This window comes from Phocoena phocoena, chromosome 10 (genome assembly GCF_963924675.1).
Source record: "Phocoena phocoena chromosome 10, mPhoPho1.1, whole genome shotgun sequence".
NCBI classification, from domain to species: domain Eukaryota; kingdom Metazoa; phylum Chordata; class Mammalia; order Artiodactyla; family Phocoenidae; genus Phocoena; species Phocoena phocoena.
Window position 1 is genome coordinate 31,187,686 of NC_089228.1, and position 15,506 is coordinate 31,203,191.

General features: G+C 51.1%; 1 protein-coding gene across 4 annotated transcripts in view; it reads right to left on the reverse strand.

Annotated features, from left to right (window-relative positions):
- Nucleotides 1–3,365: 3,365 nt before the first annotated feature.
- FLNB (filamin B) overlaps nucleotides 3,366–15,506 on the reverse strand; it is a 139,240-nt gene continuing 127,099 nt past the window's right edge. For 3 of the 4 annotated variants that reach the window (XM_065884654.1, XM_065884653.1, XM_065884652.1), the window contains 5 exons: nucleotides 14,892–15,024; nucleotides 11,904–12,080; nucleotides 7,387–7,605; nucleotides 6,032–6,235; nucleotides 4,889–5,099 (listed from right to left, as the gene is read on the reverse strand). In XM_065884654.1, the coding sequence (XP_065740726.1) occupies nucleotides 4,912–5,099; nucleotides 6,032–6,235; nucleotides 7,387–7,605; nucleotides 11,904–12,080; nucleotides 14,892–15,024 (921 nt within the window). In that variant the 3' untranslated portion in view covers nucleotides 4,889–4,911. Of the gene's footprint in view, nucleotides 5,100–6,031; nucleotides 6,236–7,386; nucleotides 7,606–11,903; nucleotides 12,081–14,891; nucleotides 15,025–15,506 lie in introns of all 4 variants that reach the window. The other variant, XM_065884651.1, reaches the window with a different exon arrangement.

The following is a 15,506-nucleotide window of genomic DNA, read 5'->3' on the forward strand; positions in this document are numbered from 1 at the left end:
GCAGCATCTGACCTGCTGCTTTCTGAGCGTTTCGCACACATTAGGTTCTTTTGCTACTACTAGTGGGGCCTGAAGCAGGCATTTCCGGGGCTCGGTGCCTCTGCCAGGACTTGCCTCTCCTCTGAGATCATCCCACCAGCGTTCAGCATCAGCTTTGCCTTAAGAATGTCCACACTGACAGGGAGGGGTGTCCTGGTGCCTAGGGAAGGCGGTGGTCACGGCAGAGGGAGTAAAGTGGGCAATAAAAGGCCTGCGGGATTCTTTCATCTTTGAGCTTTGTCCTGGGGAGATAAGCAGGGCCGTTGGATGCGAGCCACAAATCAGGCTCGTAAACTCCCCATCTCCTGCCAGCCTGCTTTAGCAGAGAACTCTAGGAGAACTCTAGCGGAAGAAGGAAGGGGTGTGGGGTAGGCCACCCTAAATTCCTTGCACATGAGCCGGTCCCCTGTGGGCTCAGGGGCCCAGACAAAAGCCTTATCACAAAGCAAAAAGGATCCCTTTGTTTAGAAAGATTCCTCCCACCATGTTTTTGGGCAGCATCCTGAGACCAAAGCCAGAGAGAAAAAATCAGATTCAGGCTTGCCTTGAGCGATGTGACATTTTCACTCCCTCTTGGAGTTATGAGTTGCTATTGTGAGGAAAAGAAAAAAATTAGCTAAACAAGCTGTTTCTGGGAGAGTTTTCATTAGTTGAAATACTCTGATTACAAAGCCCCTTCCCCCAACAAGTTAATGGAGACTTGGAAAGATTTCATTCCTTTGGCTGAGCACTAAGGCCAAAGGGCACTTAAATTAACGATCTTGCTCCCCATTTTAAAATACAAAGTGGACTCCCCTGGTGGCACAGTGGTTAAGAATTCACCTGCCAACACAGGGAACGAGGGTTCAAGCCCTGGTCCGGGAAGATCCCACATGCCACAGAGCAACTAAGCCCGTGCGCCACAACTACTAAGCCTGTGCTCTAGAGCCCACGAGCCACAACTACTGAAGCCCACATGCCTAGAGCCTGTCCTCTGCAACAAGAGAAGCCACCGCAATGAGAAGCCCGTGCACCGCAACAAAGAGTAGTAGCCCCCACTCGCCGCAACTAGAGGAAGCCCGCGCGGAGCAACGAAGATCCAATGCAGCCAAAAATAATCTAAGAAAAAACAAACTTGGGGGGTTGACAAGGATTGAGCACTCATTTTGCCACTAACCTTTACTCTGCTAACTTTTTAAAATTAATTAATTAATTAATTTTGGGCTGTGTTGCGTCTTCGTTTCTGTGCGAGGGCTTTCTCTAGTTGCGGCAAGCGGGGGCCACTCTTCATCGCGGTACACGGGCCTATCACTGTCGTGGCCTCTTTTGTTGCGGAGCACAGGCTCCAGACGCGCAGGCTCAGTAGTTGTGGCTCACGGGCCTAGTTGCTCCGCGGCATGTGGGATCTTCCCAGACCAGGGCTCGAACCCGTGTCCCCTGCATCGGCAGGCGGACTCTCAACCACTGCGCCACCAGGGAAGCTGATACTCTGCTAACTTTTAAGGCTGTGCAATTTTCAAGGCAAATTAAATCCCTATGTGCCCAACTCATTTTGCACCAGACTCATCAAAATGTGGCTTTCAAGGCCCCTTTGAAGTCTTAAGACTAGACACATGGTCAAGGGCCCACGTGTTTACAAACGCACTGGAAACAAAGGGAAACGTTAATAAAATGTTTCCTTCTTGGCAGCACTGCTGATGAGTGCTTCACGGGGTTGCAGAGGGAAACTGGATGAGGAAGAGGAGGGCGTCTGGGCTTGGAAGGGGCCAGGCCTCCTCTGGCTTGGGGATCTCTGCAGGGCAGGTGGCAGCTGCTGTCTGCCTAATCTCCACCAGCCACCAAAAGAGCGATCGTCCAGCCAACCCTTGGTAGGAAAGGGGCAAAGTCAGCCAGTGAAAGTCAGAAAGGGCCTGGCACCGCTGGTCCAGGGTCAAGTTTCAGTTTTCAATGTGTCTGCACAAACAACAGCCGGTTCCCACAGCAGGAAGTCCAGGTGCAGATAACGGTTGCCCTGTGGTTCTAGCCACTGACCAGTAGAGAGATGCACAAATTTCACTCTGAGACGTCTTTGACGTACCCGTCGGGGGAAAACCAGGTGCAGCCCCAGGTGCTAACAAGCGGCCCGTGGAGGAGGCACATCACCTGGCAGGGTTTGATCATAGAGAGCAGCGGCCAACACTCTCACAGCTCCCAGTGAGATTTCATCTGACCCTCACGACCACCCCAAGGGGGGCACAATCTGAGAGGTGAAGCAAACTCCTCAAGGCCACACAGCCAGGGAGCACCCGAGCCAGGACTTAAGCCCTAGACTACCTGATGCCAAAGTCCAGCTGTTAACTTACAAATGCGGTCTCCCCAGAAACCACCTGGCTTCAAGCTGGGCCCCTGTTTTCTTTTTTGGGCAAACTCAGCCGACTGTTGCCTCTCCAGACCCACTGGGCAGAGCCTGCATTCCCCAAAGCCCACGGGCCTCCTGCGGTCCAGGACCAGACATTCACGGTGCAGGCCCACAGATAAGGGTGCTCCCTTCAGAAGGACGGGCAGGAGGAACCTCCTTTTCTCCAACCCTCCTCCCACCTCTCAGAGGGACACAAATTGCCATCCTTGATCAACAGCCAGGTGTCAGGAAGAAACACACAGAAAGATCTAGCGTCTTCCTTCCCTGCCCTTCCGTCCACTGCTCAGCCCCAAAACAAGGCTGGGGGTCCAGAACAGACTTCCCATCATCATAGCAACTGTCAGAGGCTTGCCTGGGGGGGGCGGCTCCTGGGTCCCCTTCCTTTTGTACGCCTGCTCCCACGGTGGGATAAGCAAGGAGGCAGAGCTTCCACTCTGGGGACAAAACGGCAGGGGGCCCAGGGTCTGCCCCAAGTGAGCTTTGGGACTGCAAACATGTCAACACAGCACCTGAGTTAGTGTCGTCACCATAAAATCATGTCACAGCACTGCTGTAGGGCAAGAGGAGGCAAGGGCTAAGTGTGTCCTAAGCACACAGCAAGGAGAAGCTTCCCGAACAGAAAGGAGGAAGAGGCAGAGAGGATGGAGGGAAGGCGGCACCACCAATTCCAAACCCTGTTGTCCAAGGGCGATGGGATGACAGGTGATACTGCTTCCCTATTTCAAGGGTTTCCCAGGTCATCAGGAAAAAGACTCTTTCTCTTACCTTTTTTTTTTTTAAAAACCATAGCCTTCCCCTCAGTGGGTTTCATATCTGGAACTCTTAACCAGGGCAAACCCTAGCAAACCTCTCCGGGAGGCTGTGTTGGTGCCAGGACCCCTCACCCTGATAAATTCACACTGAGGCCTGCGGAGAAACAGAACGTCCCCCCGCAAAAAAGAGGCGAGGCTCCCTGTTAAGACAAGTTGCTTAGCCTGTGTTCTTTCGGCCAGGGTTTGGGAGAGCCGGTCAGAGACGCAAACCATTTACCAAAGGACACCATCCAAGAACACCTGGGGAGCTTATGGAGCAAACGCTGTATTTAATAAGTTATAAGATACAATTTACAGTTGGCATTTGGTTCCAGTTTTGCTTCCACATCCCGGTTTACGAAGCCTGTGGTCCTTTCACATCAGGCTTCGGGCCACTCCAGTTCCTAACAGGTGGGCTTTGCCAACACTCACCCTCAGCTGCTACACCTCGGGGAGGGTCACCCACCTCACCCTGTCCCATCCATGGACACACTCGAGGTGACAGTGGACACCTCCTCAGGACGAAACAGCAAATCTGAAAGGGCTGCCGGCCCAGACCACACTACACATCTGGGCCCTGCGGTCAGGCAGTCCCCGAGTGCTTTCACTTTATTCCAAAGCAGGTCTGCAAGAAGGCATGCAAAATGCCTGATACCGCCCATTTTCAGAATTTTGCACCTGCTTGCTATTGATTTCCAAAGAGCCTCGGGTGACATGTGGTCAGGGCCAAATATGCTTTCATTATTTCTGCAAATGGTAAAGGACCACCAATGAGCTGCTGTCCTTCCCTCCCCTCTTATTCCCTGACTTTCAGGCCAAAGGTTGGCAGGAGTTTCCTTCTATAATTATCTTCCAGAAAAAGTTCACGCTGGGGCTGCCTGGGGGTGAGTGTGGAGTGTTATGTCACGTGACAGGCCTCTGCTAACACCTGGACCCACCTGCGGTGTCTCTGGACATGCTGGTGAGACTCATCAAACAGACAAATGGCTGGAGCGTATGTTAAGAACAGGGCTAGTGTTGGTTAAAAAAAAGGGGGATCTTTGGCAAGTGGGGGGGGCTGCTTGCCACTGCAGAATTTCCTCAGACCCAGCGACTGAAACGGACTTTGAAAACAAAAGCAAAGACACGGCTGCCAAGATGGTCACATGCAATGACTCTGCAGGGAAATAAGTAGCAGGATGAGGAGAGAGGCACCAAGAAGCCATTTCGGCCAGTCTGTCACCTCGGACACTCTGCCCTTTGAGAGATGGGGGCGGGGTGGCAGTAGTGTTAAAACTGGTGTCACCCAATGGCCTTTTCTTACGTGATAGGGTCATCTTCTTTTCTAAACGACAACATAAACTAGGCGTCCCCATTTTCCCTGCCCTTCCTCCCAGTCTTGTTTTGCAAACTGACTAGCCAACTTCATGTCTTAAAAATATCAGCCTTGTCTGTTCTTGTTCTGTCTGCAGGGGGTGATCTGTGCCAAAAGAGGTCCAGTTTGCCGGGCCTATTGAACAAATTTGCATTTCCTGAGTCCCCAACATGACCCTGAAGAGTCAAGTTTAGGACTTCTTTCTGAAGGTACTTAAAAAAAACATGGCAATGTTTTCGGGATGGGGTTTCAGACCCACAAACGGGCTGGAGGACTTTGTATAAAACGAGTTACAAACAAGCAACAAAAGCAACCACCAGAATGCCTCCCAGGACTTGATGAGAACTGTTTTAAGGCACCGTGACATGGAAGGGGCTGCCAGGGATGTGCTCCTCTCCCCACTTCACGGCCAGAACGTAATCCCCCTTCTCCTTGACGATGTAGGTCACACTGTATTGTTGGTTGCCCACATGCTTCATGGAGACCTCTTCACAGGGGGTGGTGGGCCCGTGGACCCCGATCAGCAGCATGTTGGAACCTGGGAGGCAGAGGAAGGTGGTTACTCCATGAAGATGCATCCCAGAAGGCAGAGGAAGAGGGGGGGCTATGGGAGCCAAAGGAAAGATACCAGTTACTGCCTGTTAAGCTTCTCTGATGATGCTGGGGACCTTTGAGAGGTGGGAGAGTGCAGCAATTACGAGCAGGACTCTTATGGGTTCAAATCTCTGCCCTGCCACTTCCTGGGTGGGTGACCTTGGACACGGAACTTCCCCTCTCTCTGCCTTAGCTTCCCCATCTGTAAACAGGGGGTGACACTAGCACCTACCTCATGGGCTTCTTGTGAGGTTTAGAGGAGTTATTGTATGTGAAGCCCTTAGCACACAGTAAAGGCTATGTAAGTGTTGGCTACTCTGATCTCATTTATTCTCACGAGAACCTTCAGGAAGGTCCTATGACTATTCCCATTTTAGAGCAGAGGAAACTGACTTTTAGAAAGAGATTTAGTAAGTTTCCCATGGTCACTCGGCTAATAAGCTTTGGAAATTAAGGAAGGAAGGAAGAAAGGGAGGGAGGGAGAGAGGAAGGGAGAAATAAGTAAGTGGTGAAGCCAGGTTTCCAGCCCAGATGTGCTAGATGCCAGAACCCAGGCAACTATCATTGACACCCAAATAAATACCCAAGTTCAAATTGCAATTACAGCAATTAGTGACAGAGGAGAGGCCAGGTTACTGAATGCAATGAGGATAACACGACCTTCCCTATGTACCTTGAGGTCATTTGGAAAAAATCAAGAGGCAAATCATTTAAAAATATTAAGTGCAGGACAGGGCAATGAACACGGTTATTTGCAAATGTCTGGGTTACATGGGTGGGTGGGCACTGCAGACCAGAGCAGGAAAGACCAAAGTACACAGAACAGAGGGTGTCGCCCCATGCCCTCCATTCCCTGAGCAGGGCCAGGCTGCCTACCGGCTTTGCTGCAGTCCACCAGGAAGGAGCTCTTCTGGCCCACAAATGCCTTCGAGAGCCCCGCCCCCTTGGAGGTCACCTTGCTGGCATCCGAGGATGCCTTGGGGATGGCGCTATAGCAGGTCTCCGTGGAGGACCTGGTCACTGACTCCACCAGGATGGATGAGGTCTCGTTGGCTGAGCCGGGGCTGACCAGGCGCTGGCCTAGGACATGGAAGGGAGAGAAGCAGGCATGACTGACCAGACAAGGCAAGTACCCCATGCAGAAGCTCCAGGAGAGCCCCGGCTCCCCAGCACCTGGATCCAAAAGCCATCACACCCCTACCTCACGCCCTCCAACACCTGGATCTAAATGCCACAACTTTTGCATCTCACCCCCCATAATGTCTTCTATGGGGTTCTGGGGTCCTGCCCCACACAACTAAGATCTGGCTTTCTGGGTATATGGGAGAGTCTGGCCTTGGCTGACTTGACCTGGAAGTCCTTCCAGGTCATAAGCACGTGCCTCCAGGAATATAGCCACGTGCCACCCTATGGAATGGACAACTTTCCATGTATATAAAATACTCTATATATAAGCAGTGTAAACATGTGGGAGGACATTGACAAAATACCAAAAATGATTCTGCATATTTTTTTTTTTTTGGGGTGGTGTAGCGGAGCTTGTGGGATCCTAGGTCCTTGACCAGGGACTGAAATTTGCGCCCTCGGCTGTGAAAGCGCTGAGTCCTAACCACTGGACTGCCAAGGAGTTCCCCTCTCGGCATATTAGAAGATGATTTTTCTATCTGAATTTTTAATTTACTTAATTTTAATTAAATTTTCTGCAATGAACCTATGCTACTTATATGACAGTGAACCAAGCAGAAAGAGACACGTGGAAGGAATTCACCGCAATATTTATGGTGGTTACCTTGGGTGGTGGGCGGTGAAGTGGTTTTTACTGTTTGGTATTTTTTCCAGTGATCTGAAGGAGGCACATTTTTATAAATTTAATAAAAACTTTTGATTATTTTAAAAGTGAAGGTTAGAAATGAGGGGAATTTTCAGGCCCTGACCTAAACAAATACGTAAGATCTCAAATATGTAAACATTCTTTCTTTTCTGTTTGAGACAGAAAACCACCTAATGTGCTTTCTCAACTTCTACACCCCTACTCTGCCTGCTTATTTTGCAAGTTTTCGAACATGCAGTCACTCTGACATGTCCTACCATTTCTTTACATTCAAGATTCAAAGCAGATTCAACATCTCTAAAATCATCCAGTTTCTACTATCGAATAGCTCTGCTGATAATCTGACAAGATCACCTCCACAGGGGGAAGAATAACTTTGAAAGGTGTCTGTGGTTGTTACCTGTCACCTTGGCCTTGAACGGGCTGCCCACGATGTGGTTGGGCCCGCCATACTTGACGCCAATTAGGTAGCTTCCAGGAGCCATGGGGGTGTACATGACTTTGTACCCTTCGGGGGTTTCCTGGCAATCCATTTTAACCTTGGACGGGCCTTCAATGGTGACGGACAATGTCCCTGGCCCTGCTCGGGTGGTGTTGATGAAAAATTCAGACTGGATACCTGGGAGAAAGGAAGCAGGAATAAAGATCACGTGGAAGGTTTGGAGGGATGGGGAGGGTGTGCTTTGGGGAGCGTTCTGGGGGCCCTAAAGCAGTGGCGGGGCACACGGAGGTTCCCTCTCAGAGGGGTCACCTTGGTGGCACGGGAACCCACCAGTACTAGCTCTGAGCTGCTGGTGCAGAGAACCTCAGGTCCTGGGGGATGGTAACCCCTTTCCAAGGCCCAGGCAGGAGTGTGGCCAACATTCTGTCCACAAGCACGCACCGCCTCGTTTTCTCCTCTGGGCACGAGCCGTGGCTGAGGGCGAGAAGCCTGAGTCATCAATGAGAGCCTGAAATGCTGCTTCTGCCCCCAAGGGCCAGCTCTGCCCACAAGGGTGGGGGAAGCGTGGGCCCCTCTGACCTTTCCTTTCTCCTCTGGTTGGACTTGGAGAAGCCCAGGCAGCCCAGCGCTGCCTCCTTCCTCCTCAGGCTCCTAGCCCCAGACACCACGCTGAAGACCGGGGTAGCCGCTGGGATCTGCCAGCCCTGCCACTTTGCCTTGAACACCAGAAACAAGAACAGGACCAGAACAGCAGCTCCTGCTAATACCACTGGCACCACTCCGGCTCCAGATCCTGTGCCCATCATTTTACACGCCCAGTGATTCGTCTTTAACAAACGACAATGAGGCTCAAGGAGGTTCAACCACATGCCAATCAGAGCTACATGAGAAAGGGGCAGAGCTGGTACTGAAGCAAGTCTGAGGGGGTTCAGACCCCAGGCCCGTCTCCTGGCCTCTGGATGGGCAGCGGGGCTGCCTCAGATGCCCTAACTGCAGCTCCAGGACATCCTACTTCTTGCCTGCCTGGTCCATGAGGGCCTCCTGCACAGACATCCTCCCTCGTGACAGAAGGAAAGCTGGGCCAAAAGACAGTGCCAACCAATGACCACTGTGGCGTTCCTGCCTGAGCCCAAGGCCCTGAAAAAGGCCGCACTCCCTCAGGCCCCTTTCTAGTTCAGAAGGGGAAGAGGCGGTCAGTCACCAGCCGCACACCTGCTACAGTGCCCTCTACGGGGCATCCCCAGCATAGCATGCTGCGGGGCTGGGCTTCTTCTAGAGCCCTGGACGCACCCCAGCTGGGAACTATTTTGGTTTAATTATAGCTCGGAGGCTGCCGGAGAAAGAATTACTGTTCTGGTTATCAATAAGACAAAGGAGCTGCTATCATGCAACCCGGAATACAACCCAGATGTTTCTGGAAAAGCTCCCGAGGCTCCTGTCCCAGCACCACCCCCTCACCCGGCCTCCACAACTGCCTCAACCTTGTCTCCATACTGCGCAGTCCAGGAGCCCTTCACTCAGCCGCTGCCCTGCTGAAGCAAGGGCGTTGGGGGAAAGGGAGGGGGCATTCAAACAAGGGACAGCGCTTCCAGGAAGCAGCTGCAAGTGACAGCAAGTGAAGATGAAAAGACCTGGCTGCAGTAGAAAGGGCAGGATTGCTCCATTCCTAAGAAACATCAGTTCATCCTGATTGTGAGGGTCCAGAGAGGAAGATGAGGTGGGAAAAGGGAAATAAGGAATTACAGGGCAAGAGCAACCTATCAGGTGGGCTCCTTTATTATTCCCATTTTACAGGAACCAAGTGGAGGCTCAGTGAGGTCAAATAACTCACCCTAAGACACACAGCTGGGGAATGGCTGAACTGGGGTTTAAACATAAGGTCTGTCTAACCTGGAGCTAATGCACTCGCCTGAGAGCAGATGGGAGAAAGAAAATCCGCATGCAGGAGTCCCTCTCATCACCACCTCCAGCCAGAATCAGTACCCCAGACATCTCTGGGCATGGCGGTGTTCCCCTGTAACCCCGTGTATATACAGATGAGTTCCTGTGAGTTTAATGCATGTTTAATGCAGCCCTACTCCATCTTCAAGGTGGGTGAGGGGTAACGGGAGGGAAGGAGGCTCTCCCCTTACATCTCGTGCACACTGGGGTTTCTGGGGCATTTCATCAGGAAAATGGCTCTTCCAGCCAGAGAGTCTGGAACTCCCTGGTCTAACTCCTGACCTTCTCAGTCCCTCTGCAGCAGACAGTCCCACCCCAAATTCTCCACATTCCCCTGCTCTAAAACCTGCAGAACTGACCATTTAAAGCGTGAGCCAAGAGATACCGCCAGCCCACCCATAAAAACACAGGGAAGCTTGCTTTGTTCCGAAGGTCAGGATGCAGGCCCTCCAGCAGCCGGGCAGAGACACCTTTTCATTCCACACACACTGCAGCTGTGTAATCCTGGGATGGATATTTGGGAAAAGGCCTGGGAGCGGGAGGGCTAGAAAAACAAGACGCCTTCCCCTTGACAAGAGCAATATTTACACAGGATTTGAAACAGGCTTGTTCTGTACCTCTCCCTCCTGGCTGGAAGTCTCCCTGCAAGACCAGCTCCTTCCCTCAGTAGCATCCAGTGCTGGCAAAGCACAGCCTGAAACCTGAGCTCCTGAGAAGGCTTGTGAACAGCCAAGAGGAAGCATGAGAGGCCCTGGGCACAGCAGGTATGGCCCAGCAGGGGGATGGGTGGCTGCTGGCAGCAAAGGAGACCTCAGTGGCTGCTGCGGGGCCTGGACCAGGGCCTGCTGGGGCTCCAAGTGCCAGGAGGACCCCACCTGGGCTTCAAGGGTGGATGGCTTGTCAGGAGCCAAACGCCTGCACTACTGCCTGGGGACCTTCCAGGGCAGCTGGGAAGATAGGTGTCCTTGTGTAGGACACCCCACAAAGCAGGCCAGGGATGTAGCCACTGCCTCGGGGCGAGCCAGCCATGTAGGGAGGCAGCAAAACTCAGGGGTTAAGTGAGCAGGCCTTGAGGTTGCGAACCTGGACTGGTTCTGGCTCTGCCCGCTCCAAGCTAAGTAAGCTTGGGGAGTGACTCAACCTTTCTGAGTTCTCACTTTGCTCATCTGTATAATGGACATTGCCTAGGGTGAAACAATACAGTGCCTTTTACAAAGGGCAAGCTGCTGGCCCAGAGTTCAGTGTGGAGCCAGACAGGATGGGCCTGGGGACATGAGAAGGACTCATGCAGACCCTGTGGGAGGTTTTGCTGAGGCCACTGCTTTGGCCAGAGTTGCAGGGTGGCACACCAGCCGGTCAGTCACTCCTGCACCCGGGCAGGGCCCCTCGTCCCCTTACGACACTCGCTCCACAGGGCTGGATGCCGGGAAACCATGGCCACTCATCCCCTTGCCTGTGGGTCTGCTCTGTCCCACTCACCATGTGGGGTAGGGGGGAGACTAACAGCAAAATGTGCACACACAAGGAACTCAAGAATCCTTCCTAAGAGGCCCCAAAGTAACACTCAGACGCAAACTGCGTCCCAGTGAGTCCACGCCTGCAAAGAAACGTAAGTGGACAAGCTCCCCACCCTGGCACTTTCCGTAACAGTGACACACTAGACACCCCTGATGCCCACCTCTACATTCACGGTATGGACACTAACTATAGCCATTACAAGGCAGGTAGATCTGTAGGTTTTGACATGGAAATTTCCCTAAGATGTCAAGTGACAAAAGCAAGTTGTACTGAAATACAAATAGCACTAAGACTATTTCTATAAAATAAAACTCCATGTCTACCTTTTTAACAAACCGACTAGCTAAGCCACCAAGTGGCCAAGAATGAAGACCAACAAAGAGACAATTGGAAGGTCTTCCCCTGATCTGTTAAGCCGTGTTTCCTCCTGGACCCGGAGGGAGGGAGGGAGGAGAAGCAAGATGGAACTTTACATACTACCTCACTGCCAGTATTTTTCACAATCAAACGTGTTCCATCTGTGGCAAAGACTAAAAAAGAATTTGACTGTTTTCGTCTTTTCTCCTCCCCCGTTAGGATTAGAATAAAAAGGAGCCAGGCTGTGACAGGTCTTACTGCCGACTGAATGTGTTTCTAGGAGGCCAGGGTCCACTAAAGGAGCTGGTGGGTAGGGGACCTCCCCAGAGGCCCGTTACATGCATCATGAACTCTGTGCAGGCAAAGGAACCCTCAGAACAAAAGATGCTGTGTTGTATTCCCTATCAGTGTCCCGGTCCTAAAAGAATCTGGCAAAGGAAGACAGCTGCAGCACAACGAACAGTAATGAGCTGTGAGAACGCAGCCATCAAGCCCTCACTCTGGATTTACCGCAGGTCAAGCGAGAGCCTCCCAAGGGTGCATTACTGAAGTTTCCCTGGGGAGAGAGGGTGGCAGGCTTCCCGGGGGCTTGAAGAGTTCCACCTGCTCTTCCCCGGGGACAACTCCGTTAAAGACAAGAGGCAGAGGCAGTGTGTTACCTGTGGTGCCCCCCTCGAGCCCTGAGCCGTAGGCGGACACCAAGGCAGGGTTCCCCGCTTGTCCGGGCTCCCCGACTCGTACTTTGAAGGGACTTCCAACCACGTGGCTCCCGTTGAACTTGACGTCGATCGTGTGGACACCATTCTCGTGGGGGATGAAGCGAACAGCATACTTATCTGGGAGAGTGAACAAAGGCACAGGGTAAAAGTGGGCCCGTGGACCCGACCAAGGTGGGTGGGGACAAAGGACAGGAGCCCAACCCGAGAGGGCCGATTTTACATCACTAATAAGAAATGGCCCTACTGCAAGCCTGGCACCCAATATGTTGGTGATCAAAACCAGATGGGCCTATTTGTCTGTACCTAGACAGCTCTTTGGGAAATGCATCCACATCTCAAATTCTGTGTTTAATCCTCTGTGGCTTTGGCCTCAGAAAAACACTTCCTTTATGAAAAGCTCACTTCTGGCGCAGTTTCTCTGCTTGGCCGGGGGAAAAAATGGTTCCAACTGAGACTAATGCTCCTTAATTAAGCTCCAAGCTAGCAACTGCCCCACAGGGCAATGGCCAGGTTTCTTACTGTGTGTTTGGCTCACAGCACGTGGTAAGATGATCTATAAACTGAAATGGGCACCTAGAATATCCTTCCACCATGCACCACTTGACCACCCCTTCCTCCTTGAAGTGCTCCCAGCTGGGATGCAGAGTCTGTTCTCCTCCAGTCAGTCTCTCAGCCTCTCCCTGGCTCCTTGTACCCTCCATCCCCTTCAGAACTTTTGTTGCTCAAAGCTCCACCCAAATCCTCTTGTCTTCTCCTCTGGACTCTCTCCATATGGAGCTGCCACCCATATCCTTCAACACTGCACGTCCCCCATCAGTCCCCAGCTGGTACCCACCCCGCCTCTCTGAAAGCCAATGTGCTACAGGGAAAAGTGATCCCACCCCCATGTCCACATATGGTCCTTGATTGGGTCAAATTAATGTGGGATAGCAGGGGGAGAAATCCCTCTTTCCCCAAGCCTAAGTCAATTAGCACATGGCATTTAGCCACACAGGAAGGGACTCAGGAACAGGCATGTATGTTCAGTGAGATAGGAGGGGAGGTTTGCTGGAGGCTTCTGCAAAAGGAGCATCTAAGACTTCTGGAGAAAGAATCTTGAGGAGAGAATGTCTCTCTTGATTGGTGCTGTGTGCTGCTGCAGCCACCTTACCACCAAGACGCAGGCCACTTTCAGAATGAGGTCCACAAATCAGAAGAAAGAGCAGAGATGTTCGGGGCCTTGGAGAATACAGCTGGATGGCTGAATTCAATTGGTGCTGAAACCCATCTTAGATCTTGAACTTTCCACTTACGTGAATTAACAGACCCCCTAGTAATGGACCATGTGTGTCATGGACCCCCTTTATTATGTGAATTGGCTTGAGATGGGTGTTCTGTAATTTGTCACCAACGGCATCCTAACTGTGTCAGGCTGGTGGTCTCAGACACTGCTGGGGCTTCAAATACTGCCTGGGGCTGAGGACACCATATCTCACTTGGTGGCTAAATTCCAATGCAGTAGAGATCTATTAAATGTTCCCACTTGGATATCTCAGGGACACTGAAAAACCTCTCAAAAAACAAAGTATTAAACTCTGTAAGGCAGTGACCCGCCCTTGCTCACCCATGGCTGCTGTCCTGAGCTTTGTTAACTGCATCATCATTTTTCTACCCCATCACCAAGCTACATGTAACCTTTCTGAATTCACTTTCATTCCCTATGGCCAATTGGTCACCAAATGTTATAGTTCTCTGACCTCAAGTCCTTCCTCTGCATTTCTAACACTGCTGATTAATACTGTTTTCTCAAACGGACCACTCTGCGAGCGTCGGCTTACCACCTTGCCTTTCAGATGTACCAACACATTCACCATAATGTGGTCAGACTTAAACCATTATCTGACCAGATATGGGTTTAAAGCCCACACATTTGTTCCTTCTGAGGCTCCCCACTGCCCTTTCTTTCTCCGCCCAGTGCGAGGAAGATGTCTAAATGCCAACCCAGGCCCCAGGTGTCTACCCTCGCTGCACGCAGAGCAGGGTACACAGTAAACGCCCAATAAGGGCAGTGGTCACAGGGCTCTTCCTCGTGTATCAGGGCCCATATTCAATGTTACCTCCTCTGAGAAGTCCTTCTGACCTTGTCAAAGCAGAAACCCTTTTCCTCTCCTGCTCTGACCATCTTTACCATTTGGTTCTCAATTCTGCTGTGCTGTTGGTGATCAGCTGGGGTCCTCACCTGTGCACTGCACCTTTCTGGCTCACACTCTTTAGGTCCTCACTAGACTCTGTGCTCCTCCCTGAAGGCAGGAATCATGACTTCCTCAGCCTTACCTTCCTGTCAAGTCTCTGATACTTAATAAATGTTCACTAGAAAAATGGTCTCGTTCAAGTTGATTGACATCACAGAATTCCATACACCAAGGTAGCGAGCAAGAGAATCTCATGCTACTAAGTCCTACTGGGGACCCAGATTCTCTCTTTCCTTTTTTTTAGCCGCACAGCTAGCGGGATGTTAGTTCCCCAACCAGGGGTTGAACCCGGGCACTCAGCAGTGAAAGTGCAGAGTCCCTGGACCACCAGGGAATTCCCCAGATTCTCTTTTCTTAATTTACAGCAATCAACCTTTTTCTCAGAGTAAAGAGAGATCAGAGTGTACTTATTCATTTCATAAGGTAAACAATAAAGATCTGTGGTATTTTATTAAAATATGAGAGAACATCACAATGAATGTCATGTGAAAGAAATCTGAAAAACAACTGAAAATAAAGAAGTATTTGTTTAAAAAAAAAAAAAAAAAAAGCCTGCCCCTGGCAAATGTTTATACCCTAATTTATAAACAGTGTCTGGCAACAGCAAAGGAAATCCCAATGCCTCGCAGAGGCTGATGACCCCTCCGTCAGGATAGGTGTTTGCAGAAACATTCCTGGTGCGGGCGCTGGTGCTTACCTGGCTCCAGCTCAGACACGTGGCATTCCTCCACGGCTCCAGAAGGGCTGTGCACCTTTGCATCGATCTTGCCTTTTGCCCCATTCAACCTTATAGCAAAGGAGGCTGGCTGGTTAACTTTTAATCCTGATTCCTGAGAATTTAATACATGAGATGCGTTACAGCCCTCGGCGTTCTTGCTCATCAGCATACACCGACCCAACCCAGGATTCCAGCAGGGGGACAGTTCTCATGCAAACAGGCCTGGAATATGTTTTCCTACATAACACCTGGCAACAAAAGAGCAGGTTGAGTAATTCCACGTTTCTAGCGTTAAATATAAGAAAGCAGAGACACACATCTGCATGGTCTTGTATGTAAACCATCTTGATTCAGAGATGGTTCTTAGGTTTGGGGACTTAAGACATCCTGGCCAGCAGGATTACAGTTTCAGCATCCCAGACAAGAGCTGTACAGGCCAGAAAACCCAGAATCTTCCAGATCTGCCCCCTCCCTCAAAAAAGAAGAAAGAAAGAAAGAAAAAAAAGACTTCCTCCCCCCACCGCCTTTTTAGGAGGAGGCTGGCAGCTGATAAAACCCTGCACTCACTAACATGAACAAAGGCTTTGTATCTCA